Source organism: Vitis riparia, chromosome 8 (assembly GCF_004353265.1).
Source record: "Vitis riparia cultivar Riparia Gloire de Montpellier isolate 1030 chromosome 8, EGFV_Vit.rip_1.0, whole genome shotgun sequence".
In the NCBI taxonomy this organism is placed as follows: Eukaryota; Viridiplantae; Streptophyta; class Magnoliopsida; order Vitales; family Vitaceae; genus Vitis; species Vitis riparia.
This window is the reverse complement of record NC_048438.1, coordinates 8,004,448-8,022,364: the sequence shown is the minus strand read 5'-3', so window position 1 is coordinate 8,022,364 and position 17,917 is coordinate 8,004,448. Positions and strand designations below refer to the sequence as shown.

The following is a 17,917-nucleotide window of genomic DNA, read 5'->3' as shown; positions in this document are numbered from 1 at the left end:
AATTTTAATGATATTAAATTTGGTTTGGTCAACTTAATTTAAACTTTTGGTTAAAATTAAACACAAGACCTAGTAAAAAGGATAATTATTTTTTATATTGTAAGACTTAAATTAGAGAAATTTTAACTGTAATTAATTTTTAACAAATTTTTACTCCTTTTAATATATAAAAAAAAACCAAAATTTAAAAATGGATAGAAAATTTTTAACAAATTTTAACTCCTTTTAATATATAAGAAAAAAAAAACCAATTTTTAAACAAAGATAGAAAATGGTAACAACTTAGCATGACTTTGAAGGGTAAAAAAATAATCCCTAAATTGTAAATTTAATATATATATATATTTTTACCAATTCAAATATTTACACGTAGATTAAATAAATTATTTTTATAAAAAAACAATGAGGATAATTTTGTTAAATTTTAAAATTTGATCAAATAACAGAAGAAAAAGGAGATGATTGTTATAAAAAATATACGCGAAAGGGAAAGATAGAAACAGATCAGGAGTAAAATGATTTTAAAAATAAAGAAGAAAAGGGTGATAGTTATTGTGAGAAATATTAAATATGAAAATGAAAAAGATAGGAAAGCGGCGATGCTACGATTACGAAGACAGCACTGAGAAAATCTATTTATCTTCCACAAGAGAGGAAGTGGCGAATATGTCCTCTTCCCTCTTCTCCCTATAAATACTTCCACCAAGCCCTTCGCATCCTCTTAATAGAACTAAACTCTCTCATCTTTCTCCTATTCTCCTCTTCTCCTCTTCTTCTGCTGTTTTCCACAGTAGTAGGGGTAGGGTTTCTTCCACAGAGTTTGTAAGGTTTTAAAGAGGGAAACGAAGTGTCGGGGTGGTGGCGGCGGAGATGGATTCATACGCTATCCATCTGGCCGTGGCGGCTCTGGTCGGGGCTTCTTTTGTGGCAGTATCAGCCTATTATATGCACCGCAAAACCCTAGCACAGTTGCTTGAATTTGCGAAGACGGTAGAGAGGGAACGGGAGCGGGAGGAGAACTCGGACGGGGTTGGCCTGGGAGACTCGCCGCAGCATTTCAGGAAGTACGGCGAGAAGCGAAGGAGCCACAGCAGCGGTCGGAGGAAGGGGAGCGGCTACAACAAGCGAGGCTCGTCGTCCTTGCCGGACGTTACCGCAATTTCCGGCGTCGGTGATGGAGAGGACAGGCGTAACGGGGAGTTTTCCGTCGACGGCATTCCGGTTGGCTTGCCACGGCTGCACACGCTTCCAGAAGGTATGCCTTTGTCGGACTTTTCGCCGGATGATTCTTGATTACGTGATTAATACAACTGCTAAAACGCTGATTTTTATACTTGAATATCATTAGTTTGAGGGGTATTATTGCTTTAATTCACATGCTCCATCAGGCCATTTGGTTGAAGGTGATCGGGTTCATGAAATAAGGTTATAAACAGACAAACAGTCCAGTCGTGATTGGGAATCTCTTTGTGTAAAGAGATTAATAATGTGTATTTGTTACATAAAGTTCTGGTCCACAGAGCAATTTTTTGCAAATGTATTATATGTGTTTCAGCCTAATGGCCAGATTTCTGTGGAGTTAGGAGTAAAGCTTGTCTGTGCAGCGGGATCTGTTTCAGTTTTTCCCTTTTTTTGTTTTTTGTTTTTCCCTTTGATCGATTCCAAATTTTTTAAACCTTGATCTTCAAATATGATTCCTGTTATTGAAGTAGTGTCAGACGTGTGATATTGGATATCTAAGGTTGAGGATTCATCAATATGTTTAGCAAATAGTTGAGATGATATTTGCCTTATTCATAGAAAGCTTATATGGAAGTGGATGAAGTGGGCTACCCGTTCTGTCTTCTTTGTTGTTTTGATAGGTAACAAATGACAACCACAACAAATTTGACTGGTGCCAAACTGGTATTAAAGGGACTCATTTATATTGAAAGCATGAAAATGATTTAATATTTTAATCATATAAAAATGAAAAGAGAGACTGAAAATGTTCTATTGAATCTAGTTAATTTTTAACTTCAGAATGTGTAGCATTGGAATACTTGAATTTGATTGAGTCATATAAAGAAAGGATGGAACCTTGAAGGTTTGAAGTTTTCTCTAGAGGTTTTCATGTTGTTTTTTCAATAGGAGGTACTGTGCAACGGAAAACCAGATTGTTTCTGCAGGAAATGGGTGAAGGTTCTAAGATTACATAAGTGGAAGAATTGAGAAGAATTTAGAATTGCCCTACATGATATAAAGTGCCGGTCTAGATATAGCAGAAGAGAGAAACGTGATTCATATGCTCCACCCTTCCTGCTTGTTATACACGATGTATATTCTTTTTATACCTGTAAAGCTATATCTAGTTTTTTAGTTTAGACAATATATCGATTGGACATCAAATTTTCACATATATGAACTTTGGTTCTGTCATTCTGTTTCAATCTCGTATTCATGGTTTAGAATTTTAAGGAAATGATTGACATGTAGCATGCAATATTAATCTACAATGTTGGTGGGAGGGTTCCTCATCCTTCTCTTGTACTTCATTTTTATCAATATATTCCTTTGTCGTTTTCTATCAAAAAAAATATTAATCTACAATGTCTTTAGGCCACTGAATATTAACTCAAGTTATCAATCGGTTTGGATGAAGGAATTTAGGTGATGCCTAGGACATTTGGTAGCCCTAGTTTTGGCATGTACTAGAAAATAAAAATATAAGTTTTGTTTGCCTTTTCTTTTATACATTTGCTCATAGTTCTGAAGTGGAGACATCCATGCATCTTCCATTGTGGACCATGGAGCTCTTGGACCATGAAGCTCTTGTGGACCATTGTGGAGACTCAATCTCAATTTCATTGCTTCTTATATGATGTCAACTTATGAATGTAAGCCAAGTGCACACAAGTGGTGCTTAGGAAAACTCTAGAAACCTCTTAAAATAAAATAAACTGCTCTGCACTACGTCAATTTTTGAATTGCATGACTTTCTTGGTGATGTTTATTTGGGTCTTTACCATTTAAGTCTAACACATGTTTGGTAAATTAATTAAATAATGTATATATATATATATATATATAGAGAGAGAGAGAGAGAGAGAGAGAGAGAGAGAATCATTTGAGCTTCTATTGCTTTCTTTTATTGGTTTTTCTTGGCAAGAATTGGGGTTACTAAAAATCTTTATGAAAAACTATAGGGCTCAGTGTATTTTAATAGCTGACGAACTGTTCAAATTCTTTATTCCAAATTGCGAGAGCTGTCATAGTAAATTATGCTACTTCATTCTGTGGGTTGTTTGGTGGTGGTGCTTTAACTATTGGCATCTTCCAGTTAGTAAAAAGAGAGAGACAATAAACCAAACAAAAACAAAACAACCTGAAATTAAGAGTCTATTATCTCCAGCAAAGTAGAATCACCCTCTTTGTTAGAGCATCTGTGGCTGAAGTAGCCATCAATGGACCCAAAAAAGTATCTTTTTAAAAATTTCAAAGGAAACCTATCTTCTCTTGCAACAATTTGGAATGGTTCCAATGCTGGAGTAAACAAAATTCCATACTCAATCTCATGGATACATATACAATTCTGTGGAACTATAGTATCGAACTTCTTGATAACATTTTCTTTATTATAAATTCATTTTCTAGCATTTGATTGTTTGGAAAATGACGCCTATTTGTCTGTTTTGGTGTATTTGGGGAGAGTGAAATCGAAGAATCTTCCAAGAGGAAGAGATGTTAGATACGAGCTTGAGGAAACTCTTTCTTTGGTCCCTGCTTGAGTGGTCTCAACAATTTGTGGACTTGGACTTGGACTATCTCTCTTTTCGGAATTTGTTGGGTGATCGGGTTGTTGTTTAACTAATCCTTCTTAGGCTTTATCTTTCTTTTGTTGCTTTGTTTTGGGCCTTCTATGTATACAGCCTGTGTACATAGCCCCCTGTTTTTTGGCGTGTTTTTAATCTAATGGTCCTCTTTGTCTATCAAAATTTTTTTTTCTAGCATTTGACTGTACCGCTGAAGGATTTAGTCACACATGTGAAAGTAGCCTAGAAAGTCGAGGGAATGCTTCCTTGCCATTCTTAACCCAGTTGACACATTATGGCTCCTTTCACCAAGACATCCTCCTTAAATAAGAAATAATTGCATCAATTTCAGCTCTATTAACAGTCCTGAGTCCGAAGGATATGGTCATTATGATATTTGTACTTGCATTGTTGTTTTTTTTTTTGGTTCTTTTCAACATTTATTAATTTTATTTATGAACACTAAACTTCTTATTCAGGGAAATCTGGGGCCCTTTCAAATTCAGCCAAGAGAGCAGGGCATATTATCAGACCGACTTCTCCCAAGTCTCCTGTTGCCAGTGCTAGTGCCTTTGAGAGTGTGGAAGGATCAGATGATGAAGATAATTTGCCAGACAATTCTAAACTGGACACTACATATCTGCATGCTAACGGAACCACTGTAAGAAAATTATCTGCTTATCAATTTGCACATGTTTCTTATTTGTACATTCTGAACTTTTAAACTCTCTCTCTCTTTCTCTCTGAATTGATAGTCTTGTTGTATAATGCTAGAAGTTTGTGTTTGAGTTCCTTAATACATTTTTCTTTTGTATAACTATAAGAACAATGCTTTTCCCTAGGATATATACTGTTGGATGAAAGAGAATAACTAGTCAAGCATACAAAAATTTAAGGATCTACTGACATGCAGTTTCTAAAATAGAAACTACATATCTGCATGCTAATGGGACTGCTATAAGATTATTATCTGCTTATCAATATCCACATATTTCTTATTCATGCATTTTGAACTTTCAAATTTTCTCTCTCTGAACTGATAGTCTATCATGATAGAAGTTTGTGTTTGAGTTCCTTATTACATCCTTTTTTGTTGTAGTGTATGGACAATGCTTTGTCCTGAGAATATATACTGTTTGCTGAAAGAGCATGACTAGCAAGCATAAAAAAATTTAAGGATATACTGACATGCATTTGAATACTTATTTAAGCAGGACCCAGACAGTAAAAGCTTGTTCCCAAATTTACCTGATCATGTCACTGCAAATGGAGAACAACTGCCAATAGCTGCTTCGAGTATGATTCGTTCGCATAGTGTATCTGGTGACCTGCATGGTGTTCAGCCTGATCCTGTAGCAGCTGATATTCTAAGGAAAGAGCCAGAGCATGAAACTTTTGTACGACTTAAAATTTCCCCAACTGGTATGGACTCCCTCTCTTCTCTCCTCGTGAACTTTTATCATGGGGTGCTATCTTTTTCTGCACATGTCCAAACTTGGACATATGTGGAGTGCTTTGTTTTCAATATTTTATGGAGCATTGCTTGTGTGTGTTATCAGTGTATAACATGCAGCGGATAATATGATGCAATGCAGGAAAAAAATTTAAGAAACATAAGAAACAAAAATAGTGATAAATTTTTGCTCAAAATTTGTGCAGTAAATATTTAAAATAAACCAGACCAAGTCACCAAGCCAGTGGTTCAGTTATGCTAGGTTTAATCAGCCCTTGTGCTGTATGGTTTGCCGAAACTTAAAAAAAAAAAAAACTACTTTATTGGATTTGTGAAAAGAAAATTAAATGATTTTTTTCTTAAATTTGCCAAAAAATAGTTGAATTGCATGCTTGTACGGTATTCTGGTTGTTGCTATTTTGATCTTCCCTCTGCTTGGTTGGAGTGATGAATTTTATCTCCTCTCCTATTTTCTTCATGGAAAAAATTAAACTCAGGCTGGCTCCCTCTGTGCATAGAACCATGAATCAAGAAAGCTGGCTACTCTTTGGTGTGATCTCCACCATCATTGTTTTCTATCACAATGCTAATTTACCCAATATTAAATGAAATTTCTCATCAATCAATAATTTGCCATGGATTTTTGTAAAATTCATGATCAAATCCTCCATTGAAATGCAGCATTTCTTGCTGCAGTAATCTTTTCTAGAGTCGAAGTTTATGCAGCCACATATTGATAGTTCAAAACTTCAAACAGACATTTAATTGATATGGGCCAAAATGGATAGGCATACCCAAGTTGGTTATGATATGATTTGACTCCCCATAGTAAATCCAGTGCACCAAGTATGGGACTTGTAGATTTAATATATTTGTGTTATCTATCAAAAAAAAAAAAAAAAAGTATGGGACTTGTAGAATCAGCTCAATCAGTTTCATTGATGACACCTTAAACTTGCAAGAGCTATTCAGATGCCCAATATTGAGAGGGGCAAGATCTATATTATGCCGCTGTCATAGAATCTTATTTTTCCCACTTGAACGCTGCATACCCCTTCTTGTTACAATTATGGTATACTTCTCCGAGGTGGACAATAGGCAATATTGATTAATAGGAAGAGCTTTCCTTCTTCTCCCTTAATCTCCATGACATATGACTAATGGGCATTCAACTTCTGCTGCTGTCGATCTCCTTGGGAGTGGTCATCAGCTGAACCTCCAATCTTAAAGCTGCTATTGAAATACAACTAATGGGTATTAACATCTTAAAGCTGAAAATGAAGATGAATAGATACTGAATAATACAAACAATCACTTGCTTAATGTGTGTTTGCAAATAATCGTTTAGATGGCAGGATCAACATAAATTGTAGCCTCTCTAAATTGGAGGGGCTATTTTGATCCCTATTAAAATTTAGGGAGTTAAGTGAAATTATGCTTACAAGTAATGGATGTAAAAAATTTTAGTGTCATATTGGCTTTGTATTAGTTACTACAGGCTAATATGTCATCCTGTATCAATATGTTGTTCCCTATAATTCAGATACATATCATGCATATCTGCCAATTTTTATAATGCTTCCCCCATCTTTTCCCTCTGGCTCATTGTTATCCTTTCATTTGTTGTTGGTTTGCTGTGAAGCTACTCATTCAAAAAATATCCTGTACTTGAATAGTTCCTAAGTGGTCAAGTTCAAGAATCACAGTTCCAACTCTACATTTGGATTTGCATCTTTTGATTTAAAGTTTCAATGGTTATGACTTTTTTTCTTCTCTAATTTCTATTAGAGGTACCATCGCCTGATGAAGAGGAGGTCTATATTATTCTAAAAGAATGCCTTGAAATGCGAGAGAGTTATTTATTCAGGGAAGAGATTGCTCCATGGGAGAGAGAAGTTATCTCTGACCCAAGTACACCCAAGCCTGATCCAAATCCATTTTCTTATACTCTTGAGGGAAAAAGTGATGTGAGTTTATGGTTTTGATTCCGTGTTACTGTTTTCTGTTTCCTGGGTTACAGCTTACCGTGGTTTATTGCTATTAATATGTTCCATTTTTTCCCACAGCATTATTTTCAGATGGAAGATGGAGTTGTTCACGTGTATGCAAATAAAGATTGTAAGCCATCAAGGAATTTGCTTATTGTACCTTATTACTCATTTGTATGATCCTTGAACTATTTTTCTTCTGTTAGAGTGTTCATTTTTTAAAGTTTTCCACTATTTTCTGTTCCAGCAAAAGACAAGCTTTTCCCAGTTGCTGATGCAACAACCTTTTTTACTGATCTGCATCGCATACTTAGAGCAATAGCAACTGGGAATATTCGAACCTTATGTCACCATCGGTTGGTTCTTCTCGAACAGGTAGATGCTACTTTTCTGTATTTGATTGTCACGTATTTGAATTTTTTTTTTGATTGTCATTTATTGAAATGTATGCTCTTTTTCTTTTTTTACCTTTTTTTTTGTAAATGGCAATCTGATGGTTGTTTTGGTTACCAATCAGAAATTCAACCTTCATGTGATGCTTAATGCGGATAGAGAATTCCTTGCACAGAAAAGTGCACCACATCGTGACTTTTATAATGTCAGGAAGGTCGATACACACGTTCATCACTCAGCATGCATGAATCAGAAACATCTTTTGAGGTTTATCAAGTCAAAACTGAGGAAAGAGCCTGATGAGGTAACAGTTCGAAATAGTCTGCTGATTTGTTGTCAATGCTCCTTTTTCTGGTCGCTCTATCTATGGCAAGCATTGGAATCATTTCCAATGTTATGATTATTTCTTGCTACAAAGGCAGCAATCAACTTTTATCAATTTTTTGTTCATGATGGAACTCATGCTGAGTGAGATTTCTTTTTGGAAGATTATCCGCTTGCAATTTATCTGATGCCTTAGCTTGTTTTCTCCTTCTACTCAGGTTGTTATATTTCGGGATGGGACATATCTAACCTTAAAAGAAGTTTTTGAGAGCTTGGATTTAACTGGGTAATAAAAATTGCCTTTTTTTTAATACTATTTGACCAAGATGTGTGTGTGGGGAGTGTAATTTTTTCCACCTTTTAGTCATTTACCATTTTGAAACTCTGAATATAACCTCACTGAACTTTTGTTTGAACAGGTATGACCTGAATGTTGACCTTTTAGATGTTCATGCAGACAAGAGCACATTTCATCGTTTTGATAAGTTCAATCTCAAGTACAATCCCTGCGGTCAAAGTAGGCTCAGGGAAATTTTCCTTAAGCAGGATAATCTTATCCAAGGTATGGCGTGCTTGTTATATGTTTAATAGGTTAAGCTTGAGGAAAAAGTGCTAAACAGACCCTTTTGAACAAGTTTTTTTCAATTTCCAAATACTTCATTGTGGGTCTTCTACTGCTCCATGCCTTAATTATATTCAGTTTGAAGCTAATGGATAGGTTAAAGTAGTTCTGGTCGTTTTTTTTTTTTTGGTACCTCTGAAGTATGATAAAGAACTACCAAGAATGACAATAGCAATATTATTACATGGAGGGGAAATTTAAACTTAAAATTCAATGAAAAGAGTTTCGCAAGCATTAACAAGTCCAGCTCCTATGCTCACCTTCACTTCATTTGATAAGTTGTTTAATAAGCATAAATAAATCATATTAGAAATGCCAAAGAGGTGTAACTTAAGTACACAACCATATGAGTTACAGCAACACAACATATTATTCCTTCTACAATATTAGTCCTTTTACTTGATTTTGGAAACTAGTTTTATGGAGTTTTAATTTTTAATTCTTCTTTTTTCTTTTATTTCTTTATCATGTAATACTTATATAAGTTTCTAAAATTTATTAAAAAATAAGTAATTACATGAAAAATTTAATGCTTTGGCAAAGTTTGAATGAGTGGAGAAGTTGGTAAAACCTATTTCTCTAGGATCTGTTCATGTTGTATAGGGGTGCAGTGGGGAATGTTTATCTTTCCATTCATGACTTTGTAGATTATTTTGCGTTGTGGTTGCTTGAATTTTCCTTTTTGTTTTCTTTTATTTTGTCTTTTTCTGCCATGTATACTTCCGGTGCACTTGGGTTGTCCTCCCTTATTATCGTGCGCCTTCTAATGTGCACTACTTTTTTTATGATACCCTATTACTTGGGCAAACAAATATAGAACAAGAAATGTCCATATGGAGTAAACTCTTTGATTATTTAAGTTGAACCCTCTTTCGGTCCCCTTGGTATACTGCTGGTGTATGTGGGCTGTGCCTCCTTCCTATTAGATGCCTTTTCTAATAAGCTAAAGAGCTCTTTCTTGCCTATTAAGAAAATAATAATAATAATAAAATAAAATAAAAACTCAGAAATGTTTACATGGAAAGTATATTAGGTGTCTGGTCTTTTCATTTTATTCAAAATTAAGGTTAAGATATATTTTCAAAATATTCTATTGCATTGATTAATAATGTGTACAGAATGTTATGCTATCATAGAGTCGCAAACTTTTCCATTCTTTTCATCTGAAAGCTAAAGCATGTAGTAGTACAACTTTGAGTATATATGATTCATTACCTGTAGTTTGTAGTATGTGACGTCAATATATCTGGTTCCAGTTTGCCAAGTACAATTTATGTGCATTCAAAGGCAAATGCTCCAACTATCTTCAAATTCTTTTTATGCTCCACAGCAGTACCTCTACTTTTGTTGTGCTATGCTTCCTCCTCTTGTGTGCCTCAACTTCTGTTATTTAGTGCATACACACTCATATAGACAACTAAATAGTAACTCTTTTGATAAAACTGCTTGAAGTTAAGCTTTCTTAAAGAATTGTCAATATATTCCAATTTCACCATTGTATTCCTTTTTTTATGTATCTACATTTCTATTCTGTTTGAAATGTGTTAGCATTTTTCATATTGGGCATTATAAGATTCTAGTGCCTATGTTTTGCTATGACTCATCTACCTCGGATCTGAATTGAAACTTTGATGTCATGCTCTTAAATGAATTGAAAATTGGAACTTCTAGGGTGCGTTTGCTATGTGGCAGTAGATATGGGAAAGGAGGTGAATTATAGTACCATGTTAAACACAATATCATCTACCATGTTAAATAACCTATTAAAAAAAAATTCATGGGCAAATCAAAATCCTGATAAGTGTGAGATTTGATTTTAAATTAGAATGAATTCTCATATTCCTATTCCTATTCTAATAAGTCATCCAAACGTACTAGTGAATGGAAAATGTAATGGATTTCTTGTTCTTATTCCTTATTCTAGTGTTCCAAACATGTCCTTGAAGTATGTTGTTTTCTTTCTATGCTTTGCCTCACTTGTAAAGATTTCTGAATGATTTATTCCTGAAGGCATTTTTTTTGAGGTGTAACTTTAACTTGGGCGGGTTGGCTCGGTTGTTGGCTAACTTGTTCTTAACTCGAATTAAGAAACAATTAACCTAAGCTCAAGCTCAATCCAACCTGACCTCTAACCTAAGGTACTTAACCCAAACTCAACCCAACCTCATTTTTCTAAATTGTGTTGAATTCGGGTTGGTCGAATTAAGGTCGGGTTGATAGGGTTAAACTCGGGTTGATTGGATTGCATGATTCAAAATTAATTCATAGTGGTTTTTTAAAAACTTTTTTTTCTATATATTTATACCAAAATTTAAATAGTAAATATGAGTCTGACAAAATTTCAAAGTAACAATAAAAAAGTAAAATAAACTTATATATCTTTCTATAAAAAATATAAAGTACATAATATAATTATGATTTGATATTTTTTCCTTAGAATCCAAAAAGAAAATGAATATTATTATATAAGATATAAACCTTATAAACATTATAAAAACATCAAATTGGGTTTGGGTTCTCCAAACCTAGGCTCGAGCCCAATCCAAATTGAGCTTGAGTTGAGAAAACTTAACCAAGCTACACAAATATTAAAAATGTTGCCTAAGTCCGTGCAAACATTGGGTTGGGTTGGGCTAACCCGACCAAGTTCACCCCTGGACTAGTTTCTTTATATAAACAGATTGCTACCTGATGGTGGTTTCATTTAATAGTTGCTTTTGGGAGATTAATTTTTCTCAAGCTATTGTGAAATATTCGGCCTTCTTTTTACTCATCTTGAGAGCATCGTAGCTTTCCCCTTTGGTTATTCAAATTGTAGTCTTATTATATGTGGTCCTACAGGCCGTTTCCTTGGTGAGCTGACAAAGCAAGTATTTTCCGATCTCGCTGCAAGTAAATATCAGGTGCTTCTTGATATCTCTATCACAGATGCATTTGTTATCATTTTCTTGAATTTTAGTGACTATGCTTTCTTCTCCAGTTTCTTTCTGTCATTCACTCAATGTGGTGCAAGCCAAGAAGTCATGAATGCTTCGAAAATACAACCTGAGTTCCTCATTGCTTTTAGTGATACAAAGAAGTTTTACATTTTCTTTTTCTATTTTGGTTTGGGGGCTTCTAGTGTTGCAAGGGGGGTTTTGGCAGTTCTCTTTCTCATATGCTGATTCTCTCTCAGAACTATAGAGGACTCAATGAGAAATATATTTGGTAGAAAATTTATGTTTATTTTCTAATGTTTTTAGCAGCACACTTTTTGCCCAATCCTGGCAGTCATTTGTCTATTATGATTTTCCTATGCACAATTTCTTGTGCTTTTTTGACATGTGCTTATTTGCTGTAAGCTTGATTTGTAAATTAAGAGGAAAGGTAAAACATAAGGTCTCACTTGCCTTTGGAGAAGCCTTTGAAGGTGGCGCAGTTTTCTAATTCATTTTATGATTTTTTTTTTTTTTTTGATTTTTAATTTTTAGTTTGGTTTAGTTTAATTGGAAGACAATTCATCATGCATCCATCCCTCGGAGGTTAGGTGTTTGATTAGGCTTTTGATGCTCTTAATTTCAGACTCTTTTGTAGATTTTTACAACCTTTAATTTAGAATTTGGGTTTTGCTAATGACTGAATCGTTCTATTGGGCTGACCAGGGTATATTCTAAATCCTTGATGGTTGACTCAAGTGGCAAGGGGTATATATATATATATATATATATATATATATATATATATATATATATATATATATATGTATACACATAACTATTGCAGAAATGTATGCAAGAGTTTATGTTTTTTTGCACTACCAGTCTACAATTTTTTTTAAGGGAATCTTCATCTGCATGTGTGTGAGCCCATCTGTTTTTGATTTATTTGTTTATTTATTATGGTTTGTAAATTCCTGGTGCTAAATGTTATGCTACAGATGGCTGAATACAGGATATCAATATATGGCAGAAAGCAAAGTGAGTGGGACCAACTTGCCAGTTGGATAGTGAATAATGATTTGTACAGTGAGAATGTTGTTTGGTTGATTCAGGTATTTCCTTGTATCCCTATGAAATTTCCCTTATAAGTTTATTTTATTTAGTGGTAGGTTATATACAGTAAAAAAGCCCTTGTGTGTGCACACATCTTTTGTGTTAGTTAATTTAATCATATCATGAATGTTATCTTGAAACTACTTTCTTGGCTATTGGCCTATATTGTGCGGTTGAGGTTTCAGACCGCAAATGTTTTAACCTTGGACATTTACTTACATTTTTCTGCTAGTAATGAATCGGTATCTTCATAATTTCAGTTTAAATCTGCCAGTTGGATAATATGTTTACAGTGAACTGTTAATACTTAGAGCCCGTTTGATAATGATTTTGGAAAACACTTCTAACATTTTTAACACTTAAAAAAATTTATCATTCAAGTGTTAGAAAAATTAGAAACGTTTTCTAGAATTACTACTAAACACACTCTTAATATCTGATCTGTATGTCAATTTGGTTTAATCATACTGTAGATTGTTTTGGTGTTACTTTATATCTGAAGGTTCTCCTCTGGAACCTGTGATTTTGAGAATGCTGGGAAAATTCATATACTCTCTGGAATGTATCTAACCTGACATTCTGGGGTTTGTTAGCAAAAGAAAAATGTTGGATTTTGTTATTGTTCTTACGGTATAATAATCCTTCTGTTTTTCCAGCTTCCCCGGCTGTATAATGTGTACAAGGATATGGGAATTGTTACATCATTTCAGAACATGCTGGACAATATCTTTCTTCCCCTGTTTGAGGTTACTGTGAATCCAGATTCACACCCTCAGTTGCACGTTTTCTTGAAACAGGTTTGCCATCTCTCTTTTTATAAAATCTTTTCATTCTTCTTTATGTTGGTTTGCACAGTTAATCTACATTTATATATTTCTGAGAATGTTGACAGCTGAATGGTAATTGTAAATTGCAATGATTATTGAATTCAACAATCATTATAGGACTGTACCTTAACCGTTGACCTCCCTTAGAAACTCTACTGGACTGTAAATGATAGAGATTATTTGGTGGTTTGACAGCCCTTCCAGTTTGTTGGATTTAGTGTGTAGATGTTGTTGATTTCTTCCGGCTTATTAACTTGAGAAGTATGAAAGCTGAGGTTTTGCCGATACTCCGTGAGGCTATATTTTTTAAATTAGCCATAAATAAGTGGCAATGGCCTAATATTATTAACGAAGTGATTGCAGAATGAAAAAAACATAGTGGAAAAGAAACATCTGTTTTCATCTCTCTACTGAAGGAACACCTTTATTGCATTGTGTTGAATGCTTTTTGTGCCTTAATAAGGTTCCAGTGGATTGGAGTTTCATAACTTGGATGGATTAATATATTTTAAATTGCACGAACTGCTTCTCATTGAAAGTTTCAACATGTCGTTTTCTCATAATTCAAGAGGTAAATGTAAAAGATGAAAAGCTGGACAAGTTTTGGTGGAAATTCCCCAATCTACCAGAAGATTAAAGAAAGGCATAAGATGCACTAAAGAAGCTTCTCGTGAATTGGGAACCCCTCTGATGATTGTTTATGGGTTTTAAAGTTTGTTGGAGAGCATGATGTACATTGTGCGCTATAGCTTATCTCTCTGACGAAGCTACACCTTACAGAATTTCTGAATTGCTAGCGCAATGGCCCCCTGATCCCTACCCTGACACACTGAATATGACTTTATATACACAATATTTTTACTTTATGGAAATGTAGTCTATAAATTTTTAAAATTTAAGTAACATGTGTTGCTTTTGGTTTACATTAGATCCTGGCTTACTTTTTCCCTCTGAAGCAAGAATTACTTGCTATGGTATTTGAGTAACTATTATTTCATTGGATTTTCAGGTTGTTGGCCTGGACTTAGTGGATGATGAAAGCAAACCAGAAAGACGTCCTACAAAACATATGCCTACTCCAGCTCAGTGGACCAATGCTTTCAATCCTGCATTTTCATACTATGTCTACTACTGTTATGCTAACCTCTATACATTGAACAAGGTTCGTGCATGCACTTAGAAAATATCCTCCCCTACTTTTATTTTACCATATATGATTACCAGTAATGCTTTTGGTTTGTTTCAACATATGGTTTGATAGTTTTGAATGTCATTGTTCATTCTAATATGGTTTTGATAGCTTTCTTCAACATATGGCTAGCATATCCCAATGATGCTTTTGGTTTTGCATTTTCCTGTGCTCTCACATGTTTTGACAGATTTTCTCCAAAATTATTCGGATATTCCTATAATCTTTTTAATTTGGTTTTTCTCCCGTTCTTGCATTCTTCCTTTCAGCTTCTTCTCCAACATGAGTCAGATGTTGCTGTAATTTTTTTAGTTTTCCATTTTTCCATCCTGTAATCTCAACAAACTCAGTTATGTTTTAGATGATTATGTGTTGGACAAAATATAGCAAATTTTAACCCTTTACTTTGTATCTTAGCTACGAGAGTCAAAGGGCATGACTACTATCAAATTCCGTCCACATTCTGGGGAGGTATGTTATGTGAAGAAGTTGATTAACTTTGGTTCATTTATTAGATTGTACAGATACCTCATATCCCCTACTTTCAGGCTGGTGACATTGACCACCTTGCTGCAACCTTTCTTACGTCTCACAATATTGCACATGGAATTAATTTGAGAAAATCTCCTGTACTTCAGTATCTGTATTACTTAGCACAGGTAAAAAGGGAGATGATGCTGTTTTGAGTATATCTACACTGACTTGATTATTCCATAGTGTCTGATTGGCTGTGATTGCATGTTGGTTACAGATTGGTCTGGCTATGTCTCCTCTGAGCAACAATTCCTTGTTTTTGGATTATCATCGGAATCCTTTTCCTATGTTTTTCCTTCGGGGCCTCAATGTTTCCCTCTCTACAGATGATCCACTACAAATCCACCTAACAAAAGAACCCTTGGTGGAAGAATACAGCATAGCTGCTTCTGTAAGCTCTCTCTCTCTCTCTCTCTCTCTTCCACCAGGGTATTAGAGATAGATCTGGTACTTTGTTTATGATAATTCCTCATCTTGCAGGTATGGAGGCTGAGTTCATGTGATTTATGTGAAATTGCCCGTAATTCAGTCTACCAATCAGGTTTCTCACATGCTCTGAAGGTAATTAATCTTATTTTGAAGTGATAATAGGCATAGCTGATGATTCTGGAAAGCCAGTGTGTAGCATAGGTCATGAGTTTGAGTTGGAAGTTCTTTTCCTATCATATTCTTATCTTACTAATAACCACATATCTTGTGGCAATTACAGTGGGATGTCTCACTGGATCTTGGGAAGAGCAAATGGTCAATTATTTAAGAAGTTTATTTACATATAGAGTTTTGAAATTCATGCCCTGATGTTTCTTTATCCAACCTATGCATGACACCAATCCTGTTTAGTAGCCCTGTTCTGTGCATTTTTATTGCCACCTTGCGTGGAAAAGTTCAATTATATTACATTTATCATTCTTCGAAAGAAGGCTTCCTCAAGAAACTCCCAAGATGCTTTCCTGGAAATCATATTAATGATGATGATATGTTCTGATGTTTTCCCCCTTCCTAAATTTCATGTCTTAACCATTAAGTTTTCTGTTTTTAGTCACACTGGATTGGCCAAGAATATTACAAGAGGGGACCAGATGGAAATGATATTCGCAAGACAAATGTGCCTCATATCCGGGTGGAATTCCGTGAAACGGTATGGGTTTGATTCCGTCTTTTCTCAAGCGTTGCTATATATGCTTTTCAGCTTTCATGCTTTAACATTTTTTTAAGGCCTTGTCTGGATCTCAGAAACTGAGGGAAACTCTAAACTAATACTATGGGAAGGGATGGAGGGGGAATTAACCAAGTTTTGAGTCTAAATGTCTGAAAATTTCTCCTCTCTCCAACTTCATTCAATTTTCATTATATTTCACTTTCTTAATATTTTTTTATCTCAGCCAAATATGAAAAATCGAACTTCTGAACCTCTTTTTTCCCTCAGTTTCTAAGATCTAAATGAAGCCTTAAAGCTGCTTTTTAACATGGGGGAAAGTTTGAAGTGATTTTCATGGGTCCAAGCAGATATCTTATTGGTTACTATTAATTTTTATAATCCTCATGAAGGAAAGTGGATATTAGGAAAAACTAGATCATATAAACAGAAGGAGCAGACATGCTTTTAGTAACACTTTGAATATGAATATAAGTGCTTCATAATCCTCCAAGAAATAAACTGTTTTCCCCTCATCTTCCTTGAGGTCACTTTCCAATTCCTTTTACCTGATTTTATTTCCTGTTGAAACAAATGGAGCCTCAAAAGAATGAGAAAGCATGTGATAATGTCATTTGCAGATCTGGAGAGAGGAAATGCAGCAGGTTTATCTGGGCAAATTCAAACTCCCTGAAGAGATTGAAAAATAATTTGCTAGCTGCATGCTCTCACACTCTTGAACATTAGTACGTCTTCAAGATGTAGGTATCAGTTTCTCTAGTGTTTTTTTCCTTTCTTTTAAATGACTTTTGAATCAGTGTGAAAGGTTTTATCCTTGCAATAATCCGGGTTTCTTCTGATCAATTGCAGGATGTGGAAGAACTTGCATTTTTCACCTGTGCTTATCCAGCAGGGAAGAGACCATTTTGGCTTGGGCAGGCAAGCTGAGAAGTGACTTGGCATGAACGATGAGATGAGAGAAATCAAACAAGGACATCAATATACCACGTGAATGAAATCACAAGACAGAGAGATCCCTGAAATCTGAGTGAGAGGTGAATAGTTAAAATACAGCCCATAGCTAAACCAGGTCATCCTGTTGTCTGAGCAAGTAACTCAATAAAAATTTTGCTTGTGTTTTAGGATTGGGTAAAATAATTTGATATATATCTTAAAGCTTTAATTTTGTGGTGCGGAGGTGGGTCCTGTGTAACATGCAATCAATACATGTTATGATATATCCTGAGAAGCAGGAAAGAGTAGAGTAGTAATCTCTATTGCTTCTTCAAGTTTGACCTTTTATAATTATAATATGATGCATTATAGTAGTATGTGGCTATTTCTTAGATGGAACATTGCAGGATTGTAATCCTCTCTCTGTAATAATAAATAATAATAACCATAATAAAATAAGGGGAGTATATGTTATTTTATGCATGTTATTGTAGGAATTACTTACAATAACAATCATGCAAAATGGATTTATTTATCATAAAAAGAGATCCGTTGTTCTTGATGTTGCATAATTATTATTTGAACAAGTTATGTCCTAGTCTGAGTAGGAAAATCATTTCTCCACGTGTCCATGGAGTTTTGAAAAATCTCTTGGAGTTGAGAAATATGTACATAC

General features: G+C 34.7%; 1 protein-coding gene across 3 annotated transcripts; it reads left to right on the top strand.

Moving 5' to 3' along the window:
* The first annotated feature begins 677 nt into the window (after positions 1 to 677).
* On the top strand, positions 678 to 17,720 carry LOC117920214 (AMP deaminase). Of its 3 annotated transcripts, none has more exons than XM_034837621.1 (20): positions 678 to 1,255; positions 4,271 to 4,452; positions 5,003 to 5,213; positions 7,033 to 7,211; positions 7,311 to 7,362; positions 7,480 to 7,607; positions 7,750 to 7,929; positions 8,168 to 8,235; positions 8,369 to 8,511; positions 11,413 to 11,474; positions 12,488 to 12,601; positions 13,259 to 13,399; positions 14,439 to 14,591; positions 15,036 to 15,089; positions 15,167 to 15,277; positions 15,370 to 15,543; positions 15,633 to 15,713; positions 16,192 to 16,290; positions 16,929 to 17,052; positions 17,158 to 17,720. In XM_034837621.1, exons 1-19 carry the CDS (start codon positions 871 to 873, stop codon positions 16,995 to 16,997), a joined length of 2,586 nt encoding a protein of 861 aa, XP_034693512.1. In that variant the 5' UTR covers positions 678 to 870; the 3' UTR covers positions 16,998 to 17,052; positions 17,158 to 17,720. The 3 variants fall into 3 exon arrangements, with proteins under 3 accessions (XP_034693512.1, XP_034693513.1, XP_034693511.1); XM_034837622.1 differs by having other exon boundaries at positions 679 to 1,255; positions 5,006 to 5,213; positions 16,929 to 17,048; XM_034837620.1 differs by having other exon boundaries at positions 679 to 1,255; positions 16,929 to 17,048.
* Positions 17,721 to 17,917: the final 197 nt, after the last annotated feature.

Bases quoted from the DNA above. Each gene is read 5' to 3' on its own strand.
- LOC117920214 (XM_034837621.1), top strand. From the start codon at position 871: ATGGATTCATACGCTATCCATCTGGCCGTGGCGGCTCTGGTCGGGGCT. The intron at 7,363-7,479 runs GTAAGCCATCAA...TTTCTGTTCCAG, and splicing joins CGTGTATGCAAATAAAGATT to CAAAAGACAAGCTTTTCCCA. The intron at 11,475-12,487 runs GTGCTTCTTGAT...GTTATGCTACAG, and splicing joins TCGCTGCAAGTAAATATCAG to ATGGCTGAATACAGGATATC.